The 20,533-nt window shown below is 56.6% G+C and overlaps 1 protein-coding gene across 2 annotated transcripts in view; it reads left to right on the top strand.

Annotated features, from left to right (window-relative positions):
* Positions 1-20,533, top strand: part of ELN (elastin) — a 31,748-nt gene that overhangs the window by 1,980 nt on the left and 9,235 nt on the right. Inside the window, exons 2-24 of one of the 2 annotated variants that reach the window (XM_079793648.1) lie at positions 4,299-4,373; positions 5,287-5,316; positions 5,831-5,863; positions 7,925-7,951; positions 9,270-9,305; positions 9,786-9,881; positions 10,135-10,230; positions 10,312-10,380; positions 11,074-11,121; positions 12,022-12,093; positions 12,445-12,474; positions 12,987-13,058; positions 13,626-13,667; positions 14,077-14,136; positions 14,411-14,458; positions 15,835-15,930; positions 16,013-16,066; positions 16,597-16,761; positions 17,807-17,860; positions 18,350-18,481; positions 18,719-18,757; positions 19,179-19,265; positions 20,106-20,162. In XM_079793648.1, coding sequence (XP_079649774.1) covers positions 4,299-4,373; positions 5,287-5,316; positions 5,831-5,863; positions 7,925-7,951; positions 9,270-9,305; positions 9,786-9,881; positions 10,135-10,230; positions 10,312-10,380; positions 11,074-11,121; positions 12,022-12,093; positions 12,445-12,474; positions 12,987-13,058; positions 13,626-13,667; positions 14,077-14,136; positions 14,411-14,458; positions 15,835-15,930; positions 16,013-16,066; positions 16,597-16,761; positions 17,807-17,860; positions 18,350-18,481; positions 18,719-18,757; positions 19,179-19,265; positions 20,106-20,162 — 1,518 coding nt within the window. The remainder of the gene's footprint in view (positions 1-4,298; positions 4,374-5,286; positions 5,317-5,830; positions 5,864-7,924; positions 7,952-9,269; positions 9,306-9,785; positions 9,882-10,134; positions 10,231-10,311; positions 10,381-11,073; positions 11,122-12,021; positions 12,094-12,444; positions 12,475-12,986; positions 13,059-13,625; positions 13,668-14,076; positions 14,137-14,410; positions 14,459-15,834; positions 15,931-16,012; positions 16,067-16,596; positions 16,762-17,806; positions 17,861-18,349; positions 18,482-18,718; positions 18,758-19,178; positions 19,266-20,105; positions 20,163-20,533) is intronic. The other variant, XM_079793649.1, reaches the window with a different exon arrangement.

Genomic DNA, 20,533 nt, shown 5'->3' with positions numbered 1-20,533 from the left:
AGGTTCAGACAGGCTGAGGCAGCCCCAGGGGCTTTAGTACCAGCCAGCTCTCTGCCCTGGGCCAAAGGATAAGGGGGCGGGGGCCAGGGGCCAGGCAGCACTTGGGGAAGATCAGGCCTGGGACTGAGCCCTCTAGGGTGGGCACGCCTAGGGCAGCATGCACCTTCTCCTGTCCCCTCAGTGACACTGCGAAATGCTCAGCTGGCCTTGTTCTTTCCTTGCAAACATAAATCACAGCTCCGTCCCAGGTGGTGGAGCACTGGGTCCAAATAAGGGCTGTGCAAATTGATGAGGTATTTAGGGGCTTGTGCCCAGAGCCTACCAGAATCTAGAGAGGTCAAGCAATAGGGAGGCTGAAGACACACACACACACACACACACACACACACACTCAGCCATCAGACTCTGGCTACGCTGGGGGAGCCCAGCTCCCCCCACCCCAAGACAGTGTCACCCCACGAGTTCCCAGATCCAAAGAACCACGTTGTCAGTGGAGGCAAGAAGCAGAGGCTCCCCAGGATGACTGTGTAATGGAAAGCTTTGTCTAGACCCAGTTAGGATGGGTCAAAAGTAGCTTTGAGGTCCAGCTGTCTCAGACCCCTAAGAGAGTGGGGGCGTGGGGGGGAGAAATCAGGCATCTCCCCATCCCCCAGAAATATTATCACTTTTTTTCTGATTCCAGGACTGGGGACAATTTGGAAAAGGGGCTTTCTTTTTTTTCTTTTCTTTTTTGTGGGGGGGGGGTGGTGGAGAGGGGGTATTCAACCCCTAGCCGCACATTGGAGTTACCCGGGGAACGATGAACAATTCTGATGTGGAGGTCCCACCCAAGAATTCCTGCTTTATTTGGTCTGTGGATGGACCCTGACATGGAGATGTTGTCAAGGGTGACTTTAGTGAGCCTCCAGGGCCCAGGACCTCTGGCTTAGGGGTTAATCCTGCTCTCTGTGTCCACCAAGGCCAAGGCAGGAGGGCAGACGTGCCCAGCGAGGGATCGAGTCACCCACTGGAGGACAGATTGTTTTTGAAAAGCCCTTGGCAGCCCTTCTCCATGCCAACAACAAACAGCTTCGTGTGGTCTTATCTGCTCTCCAGGCTGGCCCTCTGGGCTTGGGCTTGGCAAAGCCCCTACTGAGGACCGCTGGCTCACTGCTTGCTCCTAAACAACCTTCTCCCAGATCTTTGAACTTGGATCCCAGGGCCCAGACAGAAGGCCCTGCGTGTGACTGGGTTCAGCTGTAGGTCCCAGGCCAGGCACTTAATGTCACTGGCTCTTGGTTTCCCTGGCTGGAAAATGGGGAGAAGCATCCCGGCCCCACTATCTCCTAGGGCTGGTGGGAGGCTCCAGCAATGAAACAAATGCCAAGAATGTATCAAGGAAGAGGGCTGTGGAAATGTGAACTTTTAAAAGGATGTATCTTCTTATTCAGAATTGGCCAACTTGAGCTGATCCACCCTTGTAATTAGCGCACATTGATAAGCTTATTTTCCCTCTTGCTACTCATGCCATGGTTTGTCTAGTGGGGAGCAGAGTTCAATGGTGGAGAAAGCAGACAGGACTAAGGCTGGGGGTGCCTGGAGGAGTCGCAGGAAACCGAGGAGGGCTTCACAGCGGAAGTGACATTTGAGTTAGACCTTTAAAGAAAGGTCAATGTTTGAGGAGCTATCCTTGGATGACAGGTGAGCCTCGATCTCTAGGGCCGTGGGAGGCAGAATTAGAGAGATAGATGGTCAGAGTCTAAATTGATAGGAGGGAGATCTCTCTGCAGGTAGAGCTGACAGCATCAGAGGTGGTGATTTTCCTGTCACGGGAGGCATGCAAGCAGGAGCACCAGGGGATGCTTGCAGAAGGAACTTCAGCCCAGACCCGAAGACCGTTATGATCCCTGAGAGTCTAGGATCATGACTCTAAGATGCAAGAGACGAGTTCACCCTGGACTAGCCGGTGAAACATTCAAACCCACATGAAACATGACAAGCGTGCTGCCGGCCAGCTGCTTTGGGCCAGCTAAGCAATGAGAATCAAAGGCTGAGAGAAGGCAGGAGGGAGAATCTGAGCTCAGTGTTGGTGGAAGGGTAGACTTGGAGAGAGGAGGCGGCTTTTCTGGCAGGAGGGACTGCTCAGGCCAAGGAGTGAAGATGACCTACCGAAGCATGAGCGGTGACTGCCGCCTTTTTGAAGGCCCTCCTGTCTTATCATGTTCTCCCTCTCCTGCACTTGAAGAGAGAAGGCAGGCCAGGGCACCCTTTACACCCACTAAGTGTTCTCCATTTCCTCAGTGCAAGATGGGGATCAAAATCCACAGCTCCCCAGGCTGTCATGGTTCAGGCACGGAGTTTGGCACATGCTGTTGGGATTTGAATCATGGGGGTGGGGACTGGGAAGAGGAGATGGGTAGGCGCTGGGGAGAGAGGAAGCAGAGGAGGAGCTGGCAGGCCCGGGAGGGGCTTGGTCACAAGCAGGTGTGGGAGAGCAGAACCCCAAGAGAGGAAGTAGGAGGTCAGCCAGGCCCAAGGTGGGAGACCCCCAGGTTGGTTGGGGATAGAACGGGATGAACTCAGACCCACAGGCAGCATCCTTGCCTCCCCTCCACCTAATTCACACATCATGTATTGGACAGATCCTGTTTACCTGACCCCAAGCCGTGTGCTGTGCAGCGACGTGGACATGAGGGGTCACCATCCTTTGTTTGAGCAATTACTGTGTGCCAGGTCCAGGGCAGGACAGGCCTCTACTTGAACCCGCTGACAAGTTGCAACAACTTTGCAAGGCAGCAGTTATCGGCCCCACCTGGCTGGAAAGGAAACTGAGGCTCAGAGGGGTTAAGTGACTTGCCCCAGGTCACCCAGATGTGGCATAGCCAGGAGTGGAGGCAGATGGGTCCGTCCTGAGCCCCTTGTTCCCTCCACCCCCGGCCCTGCTCCCGCCATCGCTCTGGAGCTGGACAGGAGGGAGAGAGGCCGAGGCGGAGAAAGGCCTGGGGTGCACCGGGGAGGGCACATAAGAAACAGTGCTCAGAGCTGGGGACCAGAGCCAGGGAAGGCATCAAAGGCTCGAGACAGGCCATGTGTGTGCTTGGCAACAGATGACAGGGCCAAAGCTCTCGTTCCCAGCCGGCCCACCCTCCTTAGGCCACCACTTAGAGCCCGCGAGGCTTTGACCAGATTGCTTGCACGCTCTAGGCTTGGATTGCAGTTCCTGGGGGACTGCAGGCCCTGGGGGAGGGGGGTGGCGCCAGGACTTCGGCACGGAGTGGCTGTGACAGCTTGGCATCCCCTACCCTGCCGGGCTGTGGCTGAGGCTGACAGGGCCCTGGGGCCAACAGACCCAGCTGTGCAGCATCACCAGGCCACAGAGGCCAGATGTCTGCCCACGAGGCCTCTGGTCACACTGCAGAACTGACCGACACTGTCCCCCAGCCCTGCCCTTTTCAGTGGGTGGTGCTGGTGCTGGTGCTGGTGCTGGTGCTGGGGCTGGGGCATTGGCAAGGCGGCGTGTCAGGGTTGGGGCCATTCTGTGGTGGTGGAGTGAGGGCCTGGTCTGCACCAGGATCCTCTGTTGCCATGGCCAGGCATGGATCTGGGCCCAGCACCACAGCGTTCCCCAGTGAGAGCTTCACCCGGCGGTGGGGACTGAACTCGTGATCTTGGCTGGGCAGACAGCCCCCAGCCTGGCCAGTGAATTCGCTTTTCCTTAGGAAACTATTCACTTTGCTCATTCATGGTGTCCCCCTCTGGGGCCCGGCGCCTCCTAAGACAGCCCTGTGTCAGACAGCCAGAGCCCCACCCATCCACTGTTGCCCAGTGGCTGAGGACGCTGACCTCACGCCGTCCTATCAGTGTGGGAATGGCTGCATTTTTACTGGCAGGGGCCGCGTTTCCTTACCGCTTGCTTACAGCTCCGCCACAACCCTGGCCCCGGCCCATGCTGCTCGGGGCTGGAGACAGTTGGCTGTCCACCGAAAGGCGCTCAGACCCAGCCTCATGCCAGGCCCTCTCCAGGGAGAGGAATTGCCTGAGTTTGAACCCAGGCTCCATCTCCTTCCAGCTGTGTGACCCCAGGCACGTCCCTCAACTTCTTTGAGCCTGATTTCACATCTGTTAAGATGAAAATAATAATCCTAGCCCTTCCCACCTCGCAGGGCCACTTTGCAGAGCATAAATGGGGGGGAAAAATGCTTCGAAAACAAAAATTGCTTTGTGGATTTACATCATTATCATCATCATCATCATCATCACATTGTTATCATGTTTTTATTAGTTCTGGCTAATAGAGGACTCTACCTACTTCCTTCCAGGGGTCCCAGGAGCTATTCCTGGAGGAGTTCCCGGAGGACTTCCTGGAGGACTTCCCGGAGGAGGCTTTTTCCCAGGTAATGTACATGAAGCTTCCCCATACCCAGGAGAGGAAGCCTGTGAGTACATCCGTGAGAGATGCACATTTTGGTATTGCAGAAGGGAAGAACATTGGCATGCCTACCACAGAAGACCCACAAGTCACTGCTACTTAGAAAAGCAGTTTACACAACACCGTTTTACAACTCTTAAGAGCATAAATCTTCTGAAAGATGAAACAATGCTTTTGAGGCTCTAGGAAAGTGAGTGCTTTCACGCACTCCTGCCATTCACAGTCTTCCAAACATTAACCCCGCGTTGGAAGTCCATTTAGAGGAAATAATTGCAAAGAAGAGGAAAAGAATGATCTGCAATGAGGTTCATAGGTGTGGTGTTTGCAAAACTGTAAAACAAGAAACCCACCCGACTGGAGGGTGTGATTAAGTAAACTCTGAAATACTACCCAGTTACTAAAAAGTATGAATATGTTATCTGTTGTGCAATATGGTGAAGTGTTTTTCAAGTAAAAACAATATAAAAGCAACGACCATGTGTAGGTGGAGACTGGGAGCCCCTCCCCACCACCCCCAAAAGAAAATGGGGAAAACGTTGGAGCAATGCCATTTAGAAAAAAGCATAATGTTTTAAAGTAGATTGAAAGATCAAAGTAATATTTTCGATACTAAAAAAGTATTTGAGTGTTCAGAACTGACATGGAAGTGAGGGCGGCTACCAGCACACGCTCAGGCACAAACTAGCTCAGGGCTATTGGCCCTATGAGACAAATGAGGAAACTGAGGTTTGCAAAAGTTAAGGCTTGCCTGAGGAAATGTAGCTAAGCAGGGATGGATTTGACCATGGGTTGAAGGGTGGCTTTCTGGCAGGGGCACTGATCTGACAGGGGCACTGATGTTTCTCTTTCTCTCCTCCCCCACCCCCTCACCCCCTCAGGGGCTGGTCTCGGAGGCCTGGGAGGAGGAGGTGAGTGCAGAAACCACATCTGTTTCCTCACTGATGGGGTCTAAGTGTCACTCTAGCCCACACAGGTCCTTAAACCTCAGAACCCCAGCAAGTCCAAGCATCAAGGGTCCCTTGTTTTATAGACCGAGTGCCTCTTGGGGAGAGACTTGTCTGAGAGCTGGAACCCACTGGCATCCCAAGCCCCGCCCCCAGGCTTTCTCCCTGGTGGCCCCTGCCTTCTCCCGCGTTTCTTTTGATCCTCCACAACACCCCTAAAATGCTGTTGTTCCCTCAGAGGCTGAGAAACTGAGTCTGAGAGTAAAAACCACAAATCAGGGCTGGAGTTGGGCTTCCCGCCAGATGTCTAGACACTGGGCTCCCAGCAGCTCCCTGTCCGGAGGGAGGGCTGCCCCTGACCGCCCTTTTAGGACTTGGAGAGTAAGACCCCACAGTGCTCTTGCTTTGCCCTGAGGGTATAAATAATAAGACAGGGGTGCTGGGGCTCCCCATTCACTGCCATCTCTTCCTTCGGCAGGGCTGGGACCTGGAGGCAAACCACCCAAGCCAGGTAAGACCTGAGGTCTTAGGGCACTGATAGTGAGCCAGGGGGCCGGGGAGGGGAGGCCCACCTAGCAAGGGCAAGAGGCAGGAAGGAAGTGGTGGGCGGTACCAGTCCCCCGGTATGAGCAGGCTGGGGCCGGACCACAGGGCTCCAGGGACAGGAAGCTGGCAGCAGCTTGTGCGAGGAGTGTCCAACATCTATTCTATAAGTGCCTATGTGCCCAGCTGCCCTGCTCCTATGCACATGGTCTCAGAAACAGCCCTGGGGCTCAGGACAAAGGTAGGGGTTGATGTTCCAGAGGCCACCATGCTGTGAATGTCATTCTGGGACTCAGGCACAGAGGGTAGGCTCCAGACTCCACGTGGATGGTCCCTTGACTCAGACCAAGCCCTCTCTAACCCCAGGCCAAGACCCTCCATATCCCTGACCCTTGATGACAATCTGAGCCCCTGTCCTAGTGCCAGGCTGAACCCTGACTCCAGACCAAGCCCGAAACTAAACCCCAGGTTGGACCCTGACCCTGGCCCCAGATGAGCATCCTTCTTGATCCCAGGCCCCTTCTGGCTGACCAGACCATGGAGTTTTCCAGGAAGGAGATGTGACTAGATTGTCCTGGCCCTGCAGATCTGACACCAGGGTCCACCACCAGTTCCAAAGAACACACCCCCAGGAAAGAGGGAGGGCGTGTCCTTCCAGGAAGCACTGGTGGATAAGGAGCAGGTGGAGGAAATGGTGTCTCTGTCCAGATGTATGACCCCACTGGCGTGAGATGCTCCACATGTGGCCTTGGCACCACCACCACCTCCCCCCCACCCCCACCCCCGCCTGCTCTGTGTCTCCCTGGCTCGGAAGTCCGAGGCTCCAGGACAGTTTGGGTGTCCAGCAGCTCTTATGAAACCCGCCGCTGGATGATCCAATTGCAGATGAATCTGCAAGACCCACATTCCCCCTCCCTGCCAGCCATCTGGGTTGTGAAACACCAGGGCTGGGCCGGGCCGGGGAGAGGCAGAAGGGCAGGCAGCCAGGGCAAGGGGTTTCCTGGGATTTGGGGGTCGACAAGGCCGGAGCCCTGGGAATTCACTGCTTATCCTGCCAGAACCTGCATCCTGCCTCCTTGGAGGGACCTTCACAGGGTCTTTGCTGGTAGAAAGAATGTCGAGAAGGACTAGATAAGCCAAGATGTGGAAATAGGTCCGTGCTTAGCTGAGAAGCACCAAATTGTGGAGGTTGTGACTGCAAAGCTAGAGGGGGGTTGGCTGATCTCACTGGGGACACAGGGCAGGCTGTGATTAAGCAGAGGAGGGAAGACTGAGAAAACTGCATAGAGCCCCATAATGGGTGGTCCCTAAAGTGAAGCTTTTATTAATGATTTGGTCTAGACTTCCGAAAGCACTTTCAGGGCAGGGTGAAGGAGTAGACCCCAAAAAAGTCAGGCTATCTCCTTCTGATGAAAAGGGGCTGGATCCCACAACCTCCCTGAGGTCATTGGGACTCAGCTGCAAAAGCCAGGTCAAAGCCACAGTCCCCCTCCTTCCCTCGGGCAGTTCCTCGCTTCCATCCGGGCCAGGGGGATGTCCGGGCCTGCCCGGGCAAGATGGAACGGGGCATGGGCAGTGTGTGTCATGCTGAGGAACAATTAATCCCTTGGCAAGTAGAGGGTGGGTGGCCTGGCAGCTGCTCCATGTGGGCCTCAGCACGCTGGCCCTGCCTGGGCTCTCAGCGGGGGACCAGGCAGCTGGGAGCCAGCAACACCCACACCCTTAGCACCAGCTGGAGGCCAGCCACCCACACAAGAGGACTGGAAGGAACGGGTCACACCCACTGGACACCCTGGCATACTGCACACACTAGGTGCTTTCTGCTCATGATCTTACTGGTCCCAGGAAGGTCAGGGAAACTGAGTCTCAGAAAGGTGAAGAGACTTGCTCCTACACGCATGGAGTCAGCAGGAGTAGCAGTATTTGAATCCAGGGCTCTCTGATTCCAGGAAGAGAGGGGGTTGGGCTGGCCAGGCCCCTGAGCTCCCTGCTGTGGCCAGCATCTCACCCCTCCTTCCCTCCTTTCCAGGGGCTGGACTCGGGGCATTTGGACCAGGTGAGTCCAAAGGAAGGAGGGCAAACAGGAGTGGGGCTGGTCATGCTGGAGGGCGGCCTTGGGACCAGGCACCTAGGGAGGAGGGTGGTAAAGGACAGATGGTGCCAGAGAGGTTGCCTGCTCCCACCCCCACCTGTCCCAGCCTCTTCTCACTTCCTGTTCAGTTCCCATCTTCTCTTCCAGCCCCTCTGTGCTCAGGAAAGGTCCCAGCCCTGTTGGAGCTCAGGAAACAGGCCTGGCTTGAAAGAAGCCCCAGCAGAGCTGGGGAGGGGCAGGGCCCACAGTGCTGGGAAGTGAACTCCCTGCCCCCAGGCCGGGCCTGACCCACACCCGGCAAGCCTGGAAGGGAGATTAGCCAGAGATCGAGACCCATCTTACAGAGGGGCTGGCTGAGTTTCAGATGGGGCCAACTCACACAAGGAGGAAATAGTGGGGGGAAGGGAGACCACACCCAGTGAAAGCCAGGTAGACTCTCCAGGCTTGGCAGTTCCCCATGTTTGGGGTCAGTCCCCAGAGAGGGCTTCCCTGGGCTCAGGACCCTGGCAGCCAGGCAGCCAGACTGGTGCTTGCAGCAGAGATTCTCACATAATTGGAAACAAACCCGGCACGCTTGTGAACTCCAACCTGATTGCCCATCAGTCCTGGCCGAAGCCATGGAATGTCTCCTGGAGGGGGAGAAGGAGCGATTGGGCCCAGATGTGAGAAGGAGAGAGCCAGAGGGACCATTTGACTTCTCATAAACATTTTAGCATCCGTCTGAATTCGAGGAGGCTCCTGGACTGCAGGCAGGCTGGATGGACACATAGACAGATGCTGGGAACTGGAGGGTCTCCAGATACAAGGGAGAGAGGATGGGCTGAGCCAGGAGACACCTGCAAGGAAGTAGAAAAGCGGTCTGGGGTGGGGGCTAATGTGGGAGCCGGGCAGGGCCTGGCCTGGGTCAGGTCATGCTGACAGACTCTACTCAGCTTCCACCCTCAGAGAAAGCCCTGCCGAGTCTCCCATTCGCTGGCAGGCCTTCTAGGGGAAGCTAGGCCTGGCCGAGGTGCATTATGGGGGGAGGGGAGTGGTCAATGCAATTACATCTACACGGCACATAGTAGCTGGTCACTAAATGGTAGCTGCTGTTTTATCAGCATCAGCCCCTGAGTACCAAAGGCATGAGTCCAGCTTAGGGGCCTGAGTGGCTGCACACTGACCACAGCCCTGCCTGGTTCCTGCCTGCCCATCATGAGACCCTTCCCACCCAGGATCCAGGGATGATGCCCACACACCGGTCTCTCCTCTCCTCACTGGCTCTGTCTCCTTCTCCCTGCAGGTGCTGGAGGGCTGGCCGGAGGTGGCCTTGGGGCAGGTTAGTATTGACACTCAAGCAAGATGCCCATTTGGGGCCAGAGCCAAGCCCAGGGTATCTGCCCGGTATGTGGGCCAGGCCAGCCCTGGGCGCTGGTGTGAGGGTGATGCTGAGACCGCTTGCCCTAAGCAGCTGCCCAGGACACAAGGAAGTAGCCGCTGCATCCTGAGTGCTAGTATAATGCAGTGCCAAGAGGCTGCAGGGGCCAGTGGAGCCCAGAGGAGTTGCTCAGCTCCGTGGGGCTTCAGGAAGGCTTCCTGGAGGAGGGGGTGTGGAAGTTTGATCCCAAGCGATCCTGCAGTTTTGTCAGGCTGGGCAGAACCATCTGGCACATGTTGCTCTCCGACACTGATCCTGGTCCTGGGGGCAGAGGCCACTGCTTGGCGTGGAAGTCCTGCAGAGAATAGGAGAGCCACCTCCATGTGCCTCCTGGGCAGGGCCGGGCGGGCTCAGGACCTCACCCTATCCCCCCCTCTACAGGGCTCGGCGCCTTTCCTGGGGGCGCCTTCCCGGGGGCTTTGGGGCCTGGCGGAGCGGGTGTCTCTCCTGCAGCCTATAAAGCTGCCGCCAAGGCTGGTGAGTGTGACTGTTTGGGACATGCCATTGACCCTCTCGCCTCCGCGGGCTCTACACTTTGCAAAGAACATTTCCTGGGAGGCAGGCGGGATTCTCATCTCTCATCTCCTGGGGCTCAGGGAGGCAACCAGGCTCCAAGTGAGGTGGTGGCCCGATCAGATATCAGCTCTGGGCTCTCCACATGCACCAGGTCCCTCCCACCTCCCACTGCGCCTGGCATGACTCCTCGCCTCTCCCACTCCTGGCTCTGTAGGTGCTGGGCTCGGCGGTGTCGGCGGGCTCGGTGGTGTCGGCGGGCTTGGCGGTGTTGGCGGGCTTGGCGGTGTCGGCGGCTTAGGAGTGTCTACAGGTATGGTGGCTAGCCCTGAGTTGCCCAGGTGAAGGCTGAAGGCTGGTGACACCGACTCTGACACGGTCCCTTCCATGCCAGGTGCAGCGGTGCCTCAGCCCGGAGCGGGAGTCGGAGTCGGAGCTGGAGGGAAGCCTGGGAAAGTGCCGGGTCAGTGTGGAGTCCCTGGGGCTGGACAGCGGGTTCAGGGAGGGGCTGAGGCCCTCACCTCTGTACTGGGTGGGACAGGTGGGGCCTGGCTGCAGTGGGGCAGGGAAGAGTGACCGGCCCAACGTGTGGGGCCCTGTTCAAAATGGGGAGAGGGAATCCAGCCCACATTCTGGGCCCTTCTTCCAGGATCTTGGAACACACAAAGGGACCTCAGAGCCAGGCTTGTGGCAGACACCAGGGGACAGATGGGGACACTGAGGCTCAGCATGGAGAGTCAGTGCAGAGGGCCCTTGGTGGTCACAGCAGAGCCAGGGTGGCCAGAGGAGCCTTGACTCCCCATCTGGTGCTCATTCCTCTGCACCAAGCCCTTGAGGAAGTGACTTCAGGTTAAACAAAGGCCTGCCTGAGTCTGCACAGCAGGAAAGGAACATCTGGAAGCTGTTAGCCCAGAGGTGGGCTGGGCCGGCCATGTAAACAGGCTCCAGAAGACAAGATAAATCCATGCACAGAAGGGTTTGCAGATGACTTCTGAAACTCAGGGGAGGAAGGCTGTGGCCACAACACATGTCCCTGGCTGTCCTTGCCAGGCACTGGGGTGGCTGGTTTGCTAGCCCGGAGCTGTGGAGGGGAGGCCAGGGAGGGGCTGCTGGAGGCAGGGGTGTTGCTCATGGCTTGTCTGTCTTTTGGCCACAGGTGTGGGCCTACCAGGTGTATACCCAGGTGGAGTGCTCCCAGGCACAGGTAAAATCACAGAGAAGAAGGGGACCCTCCCTATAGTATGGAGACCATCTCCTGGCAGCCTCCTTGGGGGCCCCTCAACTCCCTGTAAGCTGAGGCCACCAGAGCATCAAAGCTCAGGCTAAGGGACACAGGGGCCCTGTCTTCTTTCCCCATTAGGCCAGTCAGCTTCCCCTCATCCTACCAAGCTCTGACCCCAGGCCCTGACCCAGATCATTGTTACAGCCCGAGGTGGGCCCCTGGGGACACACCAAGTCCCCAGCGTAGCCAGCTGATTCCCAAAAGCCATGAGTCACCAGGGAGCCCGCCCAGAGCATCCGCCCTGTAGGAGACCCTCAGAGCTGCCCTCTCACCCTCCTCTCCCTGCCAGGCCTGGCCACCCCACGCAACATGTGACCTCTTGAATTCCCCTAAAAGCCCAGACGTGGGCTGCTCTGGGAGATTTGCTGACAGTGTCCCTCCCTCTGTCCCAGGTGGCCCAGTCCCGGGGGAGACAGGAGAGGTGGGAGGGCCAGACATTGGCAAGTGCGGAGTTCCCGGCCACAGCAGATGGCTGTGAGCTTGGTGGTGGGCACAGGCTTCCCACCTCGTGCTGGCTTGTACTGTCTGCCTTCCCTGGTAAGGGTGGACAGGGTGGCTGGAAATTCACCCCAGCTCAGAGACAAGGCCAGCTGAGGCACAAGGTCATATAGCTAGGAAATGGCATTAAAAGTCAGATCTTCCGAGTCAGACAGGAAAGAGAAGCCACCACCAAACCACCCCCATGCCACATGAGTTATGACATCACTGACGGTCAGTGCAGAAGGAGGTCAGCTTCGTGACCCAGGGGTGGGGTGGGAGCCAGGTTGTGCCTTCTAGGCCTGCCTTCCCACCCTCACTGCCAGACCCCCTTTGCTCTCGCAGGAGCTCGGTTCCCAGGTGTGGGGGTGCTCCCTGGGGTTCCCACTGGAACAGGAGTCAAGGCCAAGACCCCAGGTAGGTGACCAGTGGGCTGGAATCTGGTGGGAACTGAGGCCACCAGAGCATCAAGTATGGTGGGAATCTGTATCTACCCTCAGGCCCCTATGGAGGGGAACAGGAGTGGGGCTGGGGAGCCTGGGCTCAGGGCCCTCTGGGTGGGCACCCCGGTGCTCCAGCCTTGGTACTGGTGGCTGAGAGGACCAGAACACCTCTCAGAAATCCCAAGTGTGTGTGAGGCAGCATAAACCTGGAAATCTGGGCAGAATTGGCCATTCCCCAGCCCTCTGTGCTGCCTGGCACCAGCCATAGGTGCCTCGGAGCCCTGCACCCGTGGTGGACTACAGTGATGACTCCTTGTCATTGCAGGTGGAGGGGGAGCTTTTGCTGGAATCCCAGGTGAGACAAGGCGAGAGTCCCCGGTGGGTGGGCAGGCCAGTAGGGTGGCCAGCCAAGGAGAGGCACTCACCCTGGGAGGGGCTGGGCATTCAGAATCCCATCAGGCCTGTCCAATGTCCCTCATGCCCATTGCTCCAGGGCTTGGACTGGCTCCAGACAAAGTGGTATCGATCACAGTTCTGCTTCCCAGTCCAACCCCTCCTGTGCAGCAGCCCACATGAGTCCAGAAAACCTACCAGTCTGAGCCAAATGCTGCAAGGACTGCAGGTCCCAACTGTAGCCCAAGCCCCAGGAGGGGGAGAGTTCTGCAGCTTTCTGTAGGCAATGGCCCAGCACTGGAAGGGCTCAGCTGATCAGTGACAGCAGGCAGGAATGCCCTCTGGGCAGGGTGGTTTCTGGATGTGCTGGGGCTCATTCTATCTGAGCAGAAAGTGGAGAGTGAGGCTGGGGGCTCAGCAGGAGCTGCTGGCTCAAGTTGCTAGGACCTGATTTTGTCCTCCTTGTTCTCACAGGAGTTGGACCCTTTGGGGGTCAGCAGCCTGGAGTCCCACTGGGGTACCCAATCAAGGCACCCAAGCTGCCAGGTAAGTCAGAAGGAGGATTCAAGAGGCACTTCTCCCCGGGTCTCACCACTGAGGAGGCATCTTGTGGGGCACATTTTTGGTCACCAGTGTCTCTTATGGGGGTTGTCAAGAAACCTGTGTACCGAACCCCACTTCTGGTCACCAGCAAAGGAAAGCATGGGGAAGCCATCCTGCAGGTGTTGGCCTCACTCACATGCACACCTGTACACACACACATGCACACACAGGCACAGAGACCACAGCCCTGATAGGAAACCATCGGTGTTGATGGTAAGAAACACTGTTCGTTGGAAAGACCCCTCTGACGTCACACAATGAGCTGTTTCTTGTTGGGGAAGGGAGTAAGGAAACTACTCAGACTCTAGGGAGCTGGTGGGGTGCCCCCTCTCCCTCTTCCACCCAGGGCTTCTGCTCTCCTGAGAGCAACCGTGGGCTGCTCATGACCCCGGGGAGGTTCTCAGGCCTCAGCCTCTGTGGGAATAGATCTGTCCACCAAGATAGTGGGAGCCCAGCAAGGCATGGGGCTGCTTTGGGGCAGCACCTGAGCCTCCCCTCCCCTCCCCTCAGGTGGCTATGGACTGCCCTACAGCACGGGGAAACTGCCCTATGGTGAGTAAGGCCTTCCCAGACCAGTGGGCTTCCGGCTCTTTCCAGATGCAGGGTCCTGGCAAGAGAGCTGCAGCCCCAGCCCAGGGCGAGGAGAGCACCCCGCTGGCGGGAGGGGCGGGCGGGGGGGGGGGGGGGGAGTCTTGGAAAGGGAATTCCCTAAGGAAGGAACATGGAACTTGGACTCAGACAGCTTGGTTCTCAAGCCTGGCCCTCACACTTGCGAGAACCGGCCTCTTCCCTGAGCCTCAGTGTTTTAGTCTGTGCAGTGGGAGTTACCATCCCCCACACATATTTGAATTTGTTTTAACTCTGACTGGGGGTGACATGGTAGAGACTCTGAATGGGTAGGGCAGGGCGGCAGCTGCAGTGAGATCTGCACGGATGCCCAGTGAGCCGCTCTGTTTTACAGGGTATGGGCCTGGAGGAGCAGCAGGAGCCGGGGCCAAGGCTGGGTACCCAACGGGGACAGGTAAGGGGCCAGCCAAAGGGGCACTGATCACCCTGGCTCCAGGGCTCTGGGGCTGGCTATGATCTGTCCGGAAGTCAGGCCAGCCCACCCTGCACTCAGATCCCCGTCTGAGCCGGAAGAAGGATCCTGGGTGGGACCGCTCTACCAGCCTCTGATGGCTGTGATGTCCCCAACCCACACCCACATGTGAACAGGTGGTTCTCCTAGGGCTAGAATGGAGGCCTCTGGAGATGCAGGGCCACATTTTTCAGTCTCTCCCCTTCCCCTCCCCCAGGGGTTGGTCCCCAGGCTGCAGCAGCAGCAGCTAAAGCAGCAAAGTATGGTGAGTACCTCTGAAGTCCCTAGCTGCTGGCTCCAGCCTCCCAACCTCTCCATCCATCTAATTATCACTGAGAGCCTGCCTCACCGATAACTAACCAAGGCAGCCCACCCGCCTTTGTCCAACTTTTTCAACCCCACTTATTCCTCCTTCCTTCCATCCATTCATCTACTCTTCCCTCCATCCCTCTCTCCATCATCCATCCATCCATCCCTTCATTCCTCCATCCATCCTTTCATTCCTCCATCCATCCCTTCATTCCTCCATCCATTCATTCCACCCCCCCTCCATTCTTTCATCCATCCATCCATCCATTCACCCATCTAATTATCCTTCACTCCCTCCCTCATTCCCTCACTCCCTCTATCCATCCATTAGAGACCAGGCAGGGACAGATAAGAGCTCTGCTGGAGGCTGGAGGCACTGTTGTGGGACTCGAGAAGAGGGAGATATTATTTCTACTGGAGGAAGAAAATCAGGAAGGCTCCTCAGAGAAAATGACATTTGATTGAGGCCTTAAAATATAGGTGGAGTTTGCCATGTGGTTAAAACAGGAAGAAGGAGCCCATGCAGAGGGAATGGGTACTATGGTGGTTAGAATAAGCATTTTAAAAATTTAACAGTTTAGTATCAATTTAGTGTGTACTATAAAAATTTTAACTGGCTCCTCAAGCTCATGATCCCTTGGCTGGCAGGCATGGCATGGCCTTCCCTGTGCCCATGCTGTGAGCAGAACGGGCATCTGTCCCCCTGTCCCAGGCGGTCCCAGTTCAGAGTCAGATCACTGGGGCTAAAGTCCTCACCTTCATCGCCAGTGCCAGGGGAGCCCTGCGTGTAGCCATGGTGGGACAGAAAACATCTGCCCCCCAGCCAAGGGGGCGAAAATGTGGAGGGCAGCATTGAGCTGGAGGCCCGCCCCTAGGAGGCCCCACAGGCTCTCCCTCTAGGCCCCTAAGGGTGGAATGTGGGAGCAGGAGATCGGGACAGCAAGGGACTGCCAGAGCCAGGCAGCCAGGCGCTTGGATTACAAACTTGGCCGAGCCTTTGGAACACAAGGAGAGGAAGCCTTGAACATTCCTACAGGGGCCCCTCTGGCCCAGGGAGTGGCCGCTTGTGGTTTCTCAGTATGTGGCAGTGATTAGAATGGGATTTGTCTGAAAACATACAAGTCCCTTAATGAGCGTGTTGAAATGGACACTTTGGGGGTGAGTCAATGAACAGTGGGGTGGGGGCCTTCTCAAGCAGGCCCAGCCAGAGTTGCCTGGGCTTCATTCCCAGAGGAGACTGTGCTAGTGAAAATGCCAGCATCCAAGTGGCCTTCCTTCCCAGCCTCAGGAGGGGCCCTGGGAGCTACATCTGCACTGTCCCCATCCCCACAGGTGCCGGAGGAGCCGGAGTTCTCCCTGGTGTTGGTGTTGGAGGTGCCGGCATTCCTGGTGGGGCTGGTGGAATTCCTGGGATTGGAGGCATTGCAGGTAGTGTCTGTTCCAGCAGGGGTGGGGGTGTCCTGGAGAAGGCCGCGGGGAAAGGCCTCACCCTCTGCGGCTGTCTCTCCAGGGGTCGGGACTCCAGCTGCTGCTGCGAAGGCGGCTGCAAAGGCAGCTAAATATGGTGAGTGCCCTCAGGGGAGGAAGGCCCGGGACTCTGGCCTGCCCTCAGGCCCTGGGAGCCTGCCCAGGCCTCTACTAGGCCTTGGAGACCTCAGTTCTCTAAGGCTGAATGGACTTGGCCTTTGTCCATCTGTGGAAACCTCCCTTCCACCTCCCCAAACATGCCTGTCTGGCCACTCTGCCTGGCCCTGCCTGTTGTTCTTCACTGATTGGCCCAGCAACGGGGGACCCCTGTGGAGCATCTGGCTCCTCCCACCCTACTCCAAGGCCAACCCATAGCTACTGCACCAACTGCCTGGGTGCTAGTGGTATGCTCTGAATTTGCTTTAGCCATAGACCATGTTCTTCCCACCCACAGACCCAAACCCTTAGAACTCCAAAGGCAATGTCAGCCCACCTGGGATCCCACACTCAGGACCTGCCCCCGCCCCCCCCCCCACCCCCCACCCCCACAGCTCCCCAGAACCATGCCTTGGAGGCCCTTTAAGGTTCCCACAGGGTTTAGGCCAGAATAATTATTTTTTTCCACAGGAGCTGCTGGAGGTTTGGTACCTGGTGGCCCAGGAGTTGGAATCCCTGGTGTTGGAGTCCCTGGTGTTGGGGGAATCCCAGGTGTTGGGGGAATCCCAGGTGTTGGGGGAGTCCCAGGTGCTGGAATCCCAGGTGTTGGAGGAGTGCCAGGTGTTGGAGTCCCAGGTATTGTGGGTAGACCAAATAAGCTGTGTGTGTGTATGTGTGTGTGTTGTAAGAGAGAAATATTGACACTATTGCCAAGACTTTTGGATTCTCCCTAACACTTCACCCATCTATCCTCTTCTCCCATACCCTTGACCATGACTCACCTTCTCTCCCTTGGGCTGTAACAACCTCCTAACTAGTTACTGCCAGCATCATCTTCTCCAACTCACCTTATCATTGCCACTGTGCTCCTGAGGGAAGGAACCATGTCTTTTTCATCTCTATGTCCCCAGTCCTTGGCTGAATAGATAGATGCTCAGTAAATGGTAGATATATGGGTGGTGGATGGATGGATGGATGGATGGATGGATGGATGGATGGATGGGTGGATGGGCAAATGGACAGCTGGTTATGTGGGTGAATGGTCATGTGGATAAGTAGAGGTTGATGGACAAGTGGATGAATGGACAGAAAAAGGATGAATGAATACATGAATGAATAGATATATGGGTAAAATGGTGGCTGAAGAGATGAACGGGTAGATGGAAAGACAGATGGAAAAGTAGATGAGGGACTAAATAAATGATTAGACTGATAAATGGATGGATGGATGGATGGATGGATGGATGGATGGATGGATGGATGGATGGATGAACACATGGTTGGGTGAGCAGATGAATAGATGGGTGGGTTGGAGGCAAATGCAAAATAGATGGTTAGATTTGTAAATAGATGAATGGGTAGATGAGTTAATATATGGATGGATAGATGGGTTAATGGATGAACAGAGAGATAAGTGGTTGAGCAGTTGTATTGAAGTCTAAGGATAGAGAGGCAAATGGACAGACACCTGGGTAGGTAAGTGGGTGGGTGAATGAGTGGTTAAGTACACAGAGAGCTAGATGGAGATGTGACTGGGTAGATAGATAACTAAACATCCATTGGGTTGGCTTGATAGATAGAAAGGAGATAGACTGGACAGATGGATGGACAGTAGGATATATATATTGACCATCTTTCCTCAATTCTCCCCTGATTATTTGTGTCCCCTTGGTCTCTCCAGGGGCTGTGTCACCAGCTGCAGCTGCTAAAGCAGCCGCCAAAGCAGCCAAATATGGTGAGTGTGTTGATAGCTCTGCCCCACCCTGTTCTGGCCAGAGAAAGGGGGTGACTTGCCCAGGGTTACACAGCAGGTCACTGGCTGAGCTGGACCTGTTGGGCCCCAGGATGAGGCCATGAGGCTGAGTGATAGGAGAGTCCTGTTATGGCAGTGGGGACAGTGTCCCTGCCCCTCCGCACCCTAGACAGTGCCCCTCTCAGAGGAGCCCAAGCCTGGCTGGGGAAATGGGACCTGCCCACTGTCTCTCCATAACCAACAACAAGGCCCTATCCCAATCGAAGAAGAGATGGGTTGCAGAAATGCTAGTGGAAGGGTTTCAATAAAGGTTTCCTGGAAAAGGCTGGAGGGGGGCCAGGCATTCTATGGTTTCCTGTCCTTCAAGGACCAGACTTGAGGGGGGCTTGCTCCTACTTTCTTAGTCCACCAGCATCCCCCAGGGCCCTCGCTCACTGATGTCCTTTTCTATCCATTCTCCTCTCTCCGCAGGGGGCAGAGCCGGAGTGGGAGTTGGAGGTGTTCCCACTTTCGGGGTTGGTGCTGGGGGCTTTCCGGGCTACGGTGGTCTTGGAGCTGGAGTCGGTGGTCTTGGAGCTGGAGTCGGAGGTGTCCCTGGAGCTGGTATTTCCCATGAGCCCTAGTCCCATCTGGGGAAACAGGGAGAAGGCATGGGGGCTTCTCTTCTGTAGAGCTCAAGGGGGTGGGGGGAGTGTTGATTGGGTTGCATGTGCTCAGGGAGAAGTTGGGGAGCGTGCACGGAGGGCCTGCAGCGCCGTTCAGGGTAGGAGAGTGTCAGCACAGCCCCACTGAGACCCAGCAAGGTTTCTGAGGGTCTCTCTCTTTCTCATTCCGCCACAGCTGCAGCCCAGGCAGCCGCCGCCAAGGCCGCTAAGTATGGTAAGTGCCCTGGCCCAGCCTGCCCCCATGCCCAGGGCAGTGTCCTTCCCTCCTGGGCAGCGCCCTCCCCTCCTCTCAGAGCCTGGACCCCAGCCCTGCTCTGCCCTCGGGCCCAGGCTCTGAGCTCAGAGCAGTTCTCCAGCATGAGGACAGAGCAAGCTTGCGCTCAGGCCTCCAGGGCCGAATTGGCCTGGGCCAAGATCGGAAGCCCCTGACCCCATCTTCCAAAGCCACACTGAACTTTCCTGCCCTTTTCAATCACCCATCGTTAGGGTTACTGGTGCCCAGCTTATCACCCACCCCAAACCAGCGAGTTGAAAGTGCTCACTGCAGCCATTCTGTTCCCCACCCCACCTTCACCCTCTGCTCCCTCCCGGAGGGGAGTTTCGAGGGGCAGCGCTGATGCTCTTTACTACTCTAGGTGCTGGAGGAGCAGGAGGCCTGGGAGGGCTGGTGCCAGGTGCCAGAGGCATTGTACCAGGTGTGCCGGGAGCTGGAGGGGTGCCAGGTGAGCTGTGTTCCCAACCCAGAGATGGGTTTGGTTTGCCTCGTGGAAGGGGCCCTGGAGTTGACCCAGGTCAAGTGCACCATTTTATAGATGGCAAGACTGAGCCCAGAGATGGGGAGGAGGAAAAGCAATGCCCCCTAGTTTGGAAGGAAGACCTTTTATGGGATTCCAGTCTGCTGAACAAACCTGGCAATCCTCCCTCGGGGGTGTCAGCCGGCTGGGTGCTGGAGCTCTGCCCTGTCAGGGCTGGTGGCCTCCTGTACTTTAGGGTCCTTTCTGTTCCTGATCAGGTGGAAGGTCACTCTTTGGTTCCCCTGCACTCTTCCTCCTCCACCAATCAGAGGCCAAAGGGAAGAAATTCAGAGTTACAATGAGATTAAGTTACAACCTTCCTTGTTGTTTTTTTCCCCCACAGATTTCTATTTTCCTTCTTCTTTCTGGGAGAAAATTCCCCTTTTGAGTTTCTCTCCAAAATGAGACATTTCCTCCAATAGTTTTAAAAATTAACATGGCCTTTAGCAGGAAGCTTCACAAATCCTTTAACAGAGCTTTGGAGACGATCTAGGCCTTGGCCAATCACAGCTTTAGGCTCCCACCACGATAGTCCGAGCTAGACTGTCACAGTCCCTGAGCTGCTTGCAGGGAAGGACATGCCCAGGGCGGCTAGCGGGCCATCCTCACAGCAGGCCTGGAGCCCCTCCTTCTCTGGCTCCAGCGAAAGGAGGCAGCACAGAGCACAGAGCGGGCCTTCTGGAGACATCCCTGGAGCTGGGGGCGTTGGGGGAGAGTGAGGAGGGGTGCAGAGAGCCCCTCCCCAACCCCCTCTCTTTACCTCTCCAGGAGCTGGAACCCCAGCAGCTGCAGCCGCCAAAGCAGCCGCCAAAGCTGCTCAGTATGGTATGTGCCCCACCCCAATTCTGTTCCCTGTGCTCATCCTATAGCCCCGCTCTCCTGTCCTCTGCTCTGGGGTCTGGCAGCCCCCTCAGCGGTCACATTCTCACTGTGGGCCTTTTGACCCATCTGACCACTTCCAGGTGTGGGTAAAGTCTCTGCTTAGGAAAGCAAAGTGAGAACAGGCCCTGGTGAGACCCCAGAACCAACCTCCGCACCCTTCCCAAAGCCCCTACTGCCACCAAGTCTAGCTGGGGCCCCCCGCCCCCATTCTGGACCTCAAGCTGGGTTCCTCTGGGTTCCCACCACCCTCCGTGGCAGTATTTCTTGCTCCCTGACAAGGTTCTCCATTTCTCAGTAGATCTGAGGGCCACCCT

Source organism: Cnephaeus nilssonii, assembly GCF_951640355.1.
Source record: "Cnephaeus nilssonii genome assembly, chromosome: 2".
Classification (NCBI taxonomy): domain Eukaryota; kingdom Metazoa; phylum Chordata; class Mammalia; order Chiroptera; family Vespertilionidae; genus Cnephaeus; species Cnephaeus nilssonii.
The sequence above is the reverse complement of the archived record's forward strand: the minus strand, read 5'-3'. Positions and strand labels throughout refer to the sequence as shown.